The sequence below is a fragment of the Postia placenta genome (assembly GCF_002117355.1).
Source record: "Postia placenta MAD-698-R-SB12 unplaced genomic scaffold POSPLAscaffold_24, whole genome shotgun sequence".
Taxonomy (NCBI): Eukaryota; Fungi; Basidiomycota; class Agaricomycetes; order Polyporales; family Adustoporiaceae; genus Rhodonia; species Rhodonia placenta.
Genome location: NW_020169855.1, coordinates 423,412 through 430,611, shown reverse-complemented (window position 1 = coordinate 430,611; position 7,200 = coordinate 423,412). Strand labels below are relative to the sequence as shown.

Genomic DNA, 7,200 nt, shown 5'->3' with positions numbered 1-7,200 from the left:
TAAGTCGAGTTCGCCCCGCGTCTAAGCTTTCAACTGCGTCACTTCGTCCCTCGCTGCGTAACTTCGAAACCTCGTCCACTGCGTTTACTCGTCGATACCGTCTCGACGAACCCTTCGACTTCGACTATCGTCGAAGAAACTACGAACCGCGTCCTAGTTAAGTCCCCCCTATCGAATCGTGTCCCTTCTCTCTACGATACATCGAAGAGCTCTGCCGAGCTTCGATCATCGCTAACTTTCCACAGCCTCCGAGTAGCTTCGACGACGTGTCGGAGCCACCTCGTACCTTCCCTAGTGTTCGTAGCCTTTTCCAAGGACGTTTCTCGTGTTCACTCGAAACGCGGGACACCTTGCTGCTAACTCCCCTCTCACTAGACTATAATCCATCTCTCTAGTCCCTTTAGGTCGCACCCAGGTTAGGGGTTAGGGTTTCGTAGGTCGTATCATTTCTGGAGCCCACCGCGAGGGGATTTCAGGCAAGAATTCGCCGCTTTCGGGTTTCCGAAAACGTCTCCAGTAGTCACCCGCTCGCAAGCGCGTGAGGCTGCTAGCCGCAGCGCCGCCGAAAACCTCGACAGCTCCTCTCAAACACACTCGACTCCCTCTCCAACAATTCCCGGTAACTTCGACCGCGACGAAGAAGACGAGATAGACCAAGAACTCCAGGACGACTTCGACGAAGAACCGATCCCTTCGACCGCCGAAGAACGCACTTCGTCCCCCGAGCTTCTAGGCCTCACTACTTCCAACTACGACACTTCGACTCCTGATCTTTTCGAACGATCCGGTTCTTCGCCCGAACCCGAGGATCCTTTCCCATCTACTTCGAATCTCGTACTTCCGACTCCGTCTTCTGTTCGCGCCCACGCACAGCCGCCCATCGCATCCTCTTCGCGACTCTCAGTCATACCTACATCCGAACTGGCACCTCCGCCACCATTGGCACCTTCGAACGCAGCTTCGAACTCCAACCTCGCACCGCCCGCACCTACAATTCCTTCGACTACTACCACGTCCTCTTCGAGCCCAGCTCCTACTACCACTACGAACATGAGTCAGACCACGAATACACCATTGATGCCCCCGCGCGGTCATTCGACAGCACCAAGCTTCGACCCGTCGGAAGTCCGTTCGCTTCGGCGTTACTTCCAGGACCTCGAGGCGTTGTTCACCCGGTGTCAGATTACCGACGAAGCAGCCAAGAAACAGTGGGCCGTTCGGTACCCTTCGATCGACGTCGCCGACTTATGGGAAACCATCGAGTCCTTCATCGACGTAACCAAGAGCTACAACGACTGGAAAGCCGACGTACGAGCACTCTATCCTGGCGCCGACGATACAAGAAAGTGGTCGCTGGCAGACATGGATCAGCTTATCGGAGAACGCGCTCGTATCGGGATTCACAATGCGGCAGATCTAGGCTGCTATTACCGCGACTTCATGGCCATTACGAAACATCTCATCGCACAGAACCGACTCTCCCCTATCGAACAAAGTCGTGCATTTCTTCGAGGATTCCAGCCAGCGTTGCTCACACGGCTCGAGACCCGACTGCATCTCAAGCACCCCGATCACTACGCCGACGACCCATACACCATGGCAGAGATTCACGCGGCGGCTACTTTCATTCTACACGGTACATCGAGCACACCTACGACCGCGGCGAACCAAGCTATCGCTTCGACATCGAACGCTTCGACCACGGTGCCCCCCGGGATGATCAAAACCGAAGACATCTCGATGATCATCGAAAGCCTGTCGAGGACGATCGCGACACTCATTCAGCCGACGACGCACGCTACGCACAACCACGCCCCCGCACCGAGACAACAAGCTGCCGTCCACGTCCACGAGAACAGCGGAGTTGAACAGACGTGCCACTACTGCGGCAATCGTGGCTGCAGGGTAGGCACCTGCGAATTCGCGGAGATCAACATTCGGGACGGCAAGTGCAAACGGAACACCGAAGGCAAGATCGTCCTTCCAAACGGAAGCTTCTGCCCCCGCACTATCCCAGGTCTCACAATACGAGATCGAATCTACGAGTGGCATAGAAGAAATCCCGCAGCACCCGCCGCTCCAACGATGCTCTTCGAGATCGACGATCGCTCGACTGTGCAAACGTTCACGCTCAACACTAGCGGCAGGATCGAGGCGCTCGAGCGAGAACTCCTTCAGCTTCGGAAGCGAAGGGAGGTTTTCGACGGCGTCGAGATTCTACAGCGGAAGAAGCCCACGACGCTAGCCGTCCCGAAGAGCGCGGAAGCCTCGGGATCTGGTACATCGAAAGGAGTGGCGGCACCCTCGAGCACTTCGACAAGCACGGCCCCGCCTCCGACGATACCAGCAGCAGCACCCGCGCCGTCTTCCTCCTCGCCTACGCAATCCACGTCTCATCCTATTACTACGTCCGCTCCCCCAGCACCACCAGTACACCCCTTCGCAAACGCTCGCGACGCAACCTACGCCCCACCGAACGTTCGAAACTTCGCAACTCCACCGAAGCCCTCGAACGACAAGGGCAAGGAACCAGCGTACAAGACCATCGTCCCCGTTATCCAGCCGAAGCTCGCCGAAGAAATCTTCCAGCGTTCGATGAAGTCGCAGTTCGTCACGCTGACCCCAGAAGAGTTGCTTTCGATCGCGCCGGACGTTCGAAACAAGTACCGCGACGCCGTCACCCCTAAGCGAGTCTCGACGGAACCCGTCGCGTCGGCCCACATCGTAGAAATCGGCGCCGACGAGGTCACGGCCGTCAACCAGCTCTCGTGTTCGGGCACAACGTTGGAACCAGGTGCTACAATTGTCCCCGACCCCTATGAAACATATCTGAAGCACATCCCTCACGGCGAGCACCCCGCAGAATTCACGGTCGCGCGCGATTCGAACGCGATTCGTTCGATCATCGCGTTAATCGACAACAAAGAGCAGATCGAATGCATCGTCGACCCAGGATCGCAGATCGTCGCCATGTCGGAAGAGGTCTGTCTGGGCCTCAACCTCCTCTTCGATCCTACTATCCAGCTGAACATGCAATCGGCGAACGGCGAGGTGGACCGATCGCTAGGACTCATTCGAAATGTTCCATTCCGCATCGGTGAGATCGTCTTGTATCTTCAGGCTCACGTCATTCGAAACGCAGCGTACGACATCCTCCTCGGCCGACCCTTCGACGTGCTCACGCAGAGCGTCGTCAAGAACTTCGCCGACGAGAACCAGACCATTACGATCCTCTGTCCGAACACCGGCGAAACCGTCACGATTCCGACATACGCGCGAGGAAGATCGCGAAGCCGGCAGCATCCTCTCGGGTGTCGCAAATCGCATTTTCTAGCTTCGAGGAATTGATTCCCCATGATCAAGGAGAAGCCGCGCTAGTCATCGACTACGATGGGGTAACACCAAGTATTTCCTTCGTCTCTCCTGTTGATTCCTCGACTCTGAACGCTGTTTCGTCACTGTACCTCTCCGCATGCACCTCCGTTTCCTCATATTTACAGTCTCTCTACGCCTCAGACAGTACAGCTTCTAATGCCGCTCCGTCGAACGCTTCGACGTGGGCTTCGACTCTTCTATTTTCAGCTCCGTTCGCTTCGACTCCGCCAGCTCCCGTCCCGACGAAGTCCATCTCGCAGCTTTCCAACTCAATTCTTCCCTTTCCTTCGACGACATCGACTTCTACCCCTTCGACGCACAAGATCCTCGCCGCGACAAAGAAGAAATACAAGCCTGTCACTCTCAAAACCCGACCAGTCCTTGGTGCCGTCCCCGAACAATTTCGAATACTTCGAGACATCAAGGGCGACCCTCTATCCATCATGCCTAAGCTTTCGACCGACCCCCCGCCGTTCAAACCTACCGGTCGGTATACCCTCGAACGCTTCGAAATGACCGAAAAGCTTCACGACGGCGACTTCCTACTTCCCGAAGAACGTCGCGTCCTCCACCACTTCATGTGCCTGCACAACGAAGCCTTCGCCTGGACCGACGACGAGCGCGGATGCTTCAAGCCCGAGTACTTCCCCCCTGTCGATTTCCCCGTCGTTCCTCACACGCCCTGGGTGCAGAAGAATATTCCCATTCCGCCCGGGATCTACAACGAAGTCTGCGCGGTGATCAAGCGAAAGATCGCCGCCGGAGTCTATGAACCGTCGAACTCATCGTATCGATCGCGGTGGTTCTGTGTCGTCAAGAAGGACGGTAAATCTCTTCGACTCGTCCATTCCCTCGAGCCCCTCAATGCAGTTACGATCCAACATTCTGGTGTACCGCCGACGCCCGAATATCTCGCAGAACAATTCGGAGGAAGACCATGCGGCGGCATGCTCGACCTCTACGTCGGCTACGACGAACGACTCATCGCCGAGTCTTCGAGAGATCTAACGACGTTCCAGACACCCTACGGAGCCATGCGCCTGGTAACACTCCCGATGGGTTGGACGAACTCAGTCCCGATCTTCCACGACGACGTCACCTACATCCTCCAGCCCGAGATTCCGCATGTTACGGTGCCCTACGTCGACGATGTTCCCGTCAAGGGCCCCGAATCCGACTACGACGACGAGCGGCTCCCTTCGAACCCCGGCATTCGACGCTTTGTATGGGAGCATTTCGAGAACATGAACCGTGTAGTCACTCGAATGCGCTACGCCGGAGGTACCTTCTCTGGAGTCAAAAGTATCCTCATCGCTCGAGAAATCATGGTGGTCGGACATCGCTGCACTCCTCACGGACGCCTCCCCGACGACTCTCGCGTCGCTTCGATACGCAACTGGGGTCCATGCGCTACCCTGTCCGACGTTCGAGCATTCCTAGGGACCATCGGCGTCGTTCGAATCTTCATCCGTAATTTCGCTCACCGCGCCGATGCGCTCGTGCGCCTCACGAGGAAGGACGTCGAGTTCGAGTTCGGTCCGGAGCAGATCGCGGCGCAGGAAGACCTCAAGGACGCACTACTCTCATCCCCCGCACTCCGAGCCATCAATTATGAGTCCCCCTCTCCCGTCATTCTCGCAGTCGACACGTCGTTCATCGCCGTCGGATATCACCTCTGCCAGTGCGACGAAGCCAACACGCGAGTCCGTTACTACAGCAGGTTCGGCTCGATCACGCTCAACGATCGCGAACGAAGGTTTTCGCAGCCGAAGCTCGAGATTTACGGCCTATTCCGCGCACTACGATCCCTTCGACTCTACCTGATCGGCGTCCGTAACCTCATCGTCGAAGTCGATGCTCGGTACATCAAAGGTATGCTGAAGAATCCGGACATAGCCCCAAGCGCGAGTATTAACCGGTGGATTGTCTCGATTCTCACATTCCATTTCACGCTCGTCCACGTCCCCGGTACAATGCACGGCCCCGATGGCCTCTCTCGACGCACAGCTCAGCCCGGTGATGTCATCGAAGATGAGGTCGACGAAGAGTTCGACGATTGGATCGACCAGATGCATTCTTTCGTTCACCAGATTCAGCCCCTCCCGTCCGTACAGTTGCTAGCCATCTTCACCAATGACAGAGCCGAGGACGGCTCAGATTTCAATAGGGAGGAGGATAGCTACAAGCTAGTGCCTCGATCGGAGCAAGCGCAACTCGCAGATGCAAAGCTCGACGACGTGCTCGAATTTCATCGAACGTTAGCAAAGCCCGACAACATCTCCGAAAGCGTTTACGAAGGATTCATCAAGTACTGCATGCAATTCTTCCTCGACAACGACACCCTCTGGCGCAAGGACAGTCACGGAGCACACAAGCTAGTCGTCAAGCCCGGCGATCGCCTTCGAATACTTCGAGAATGCCACGACCGCACCGCGCATCGAGGAATCTACGCAACCCGAGCCTTTGTCAATGAGCGATTCTGGTGGCCGTTCCACTACGCCGACATCACTTGGTTCGTTCGATCGTGTCATATCTGCCAGTCTCGACAAGTGCGTCAAATCCTCATTCCTCCGACCGTCGCAGTACCAGCCCCCATCTTCGCGAAAATTCACATCGACACAATGCACATGCCGGCCTCGGGCGGATACAAGTACTTGGTCCAAGGTAGATGCTCGCTCACGACTTACCCCGAGTTTCGAATGCTTCGAAAAGAGACAGCAAAGGCCCTCGCCGACTGGATCTTCGAAGACGTCCTCTGTCGATGGGGCGCGCTCAGCGAGATCGTCACCGACAACGGTACGGCTTTCATCAAGGCGGCCGATTACCTTTCGAAGAAGTACCACATCAACCATATTCGAATCAGTGGGTACAATTCGAGGGCGAACGGTCTCGTCGAACGTCCGCATTTCAGCACGCGACAAGCCTTGTTTAAGACAGCCGACGGAGATGAGAAGAAATGGTCCCAAGCTGCGTATTTTGTATTTTGGTCCGAGCGCATCACAACTCGACGACGCATGGGCTGCTCACCCTATTTCGCTGTTACGGGCACCCATCCACTCATTCCTCTCGACATCATCGAAGCTACGTACCTGCAACCGCCACCAACTTCGATTCTTTCGACAACCGATCTCATTGCCCGTAGGGCCATTGCGCTTCAGAAACGCGTCGAGCAAGTCACCGAACTCCACTCGAAGGTCTACGAAGCACGTCGAACTGCAGCAATTCGCTTCGAGAAAGAGCACGAGCACTCAATCCAGGATTTCGACTTCAAGCGCGGAGCCCTAGTGCTCATATGCAACACGAAGATCGAGAAGTCCCTCAACCGCAAGATGCGCCCACGATATCTAGGCCCCCTCATCGTTGTCTCGCGCAACAAGGGCGGCGCGTACATCGTGTGCGAACTCGACGGTACAGTCCTCGATCGACCCATCGCAGCATTCCGCGTCATTCCGTATTTCGCGCGCAAATCCATTCCAATCCCCGAAGATCTCGAAGATGTCTCGACCGAGCGTCTTCGAGAACTCGAACTATCGAATTCTCTAGGCGACGACGACGATGATGAAGTCGAAGAAGCCGAAGAACGCGACGAATAGAGGTTCTTCCCTTTTATTACTGTTACAACACGATACGTACTTTCTTCTCTCCATTCCTGCTCTCACGTTACGCGATATGTTTGATTTTCTCCTATGTTCCAGACCATCCCTTGTACGAATATCTTCGATTCAACTCGATAGTCGCGACATCGTTCGACGTTCTACGAACGCTTCAATTCGACCGTTGCGCGGAGGCTCACCTTAGACGAGTCCTCCTAGGCTGTGATGACAA

The 7,200-nt window shown here is 55.8% G+C and overlaps 1 protein-coding gene across 1 annotated transcript in view; it reads left to right on the top strand.

The window, feature by feature from the left end:
• Nucleotides 1-3,348, top strand: part of POSPLADRAFT_1160552 (hypothetical protein) — a gene marked incomplete at both ends in the record, with an annotated part of 4,805 nt that extends 1,457 nt beyond the window's left edge. Inside the window, one exon of the mRNA XM_024487562.1 lies at nt 428-3,348. Coding sequence (XP_024333138.1) covers nt 428-3,348 — 2,921 coding nt within the window. The remainder of the gene's footprint in view (nt 1-427) is intronic.
• Nucleotides 3,349-7,200: the final 3,852 nt, after the last annotated feature.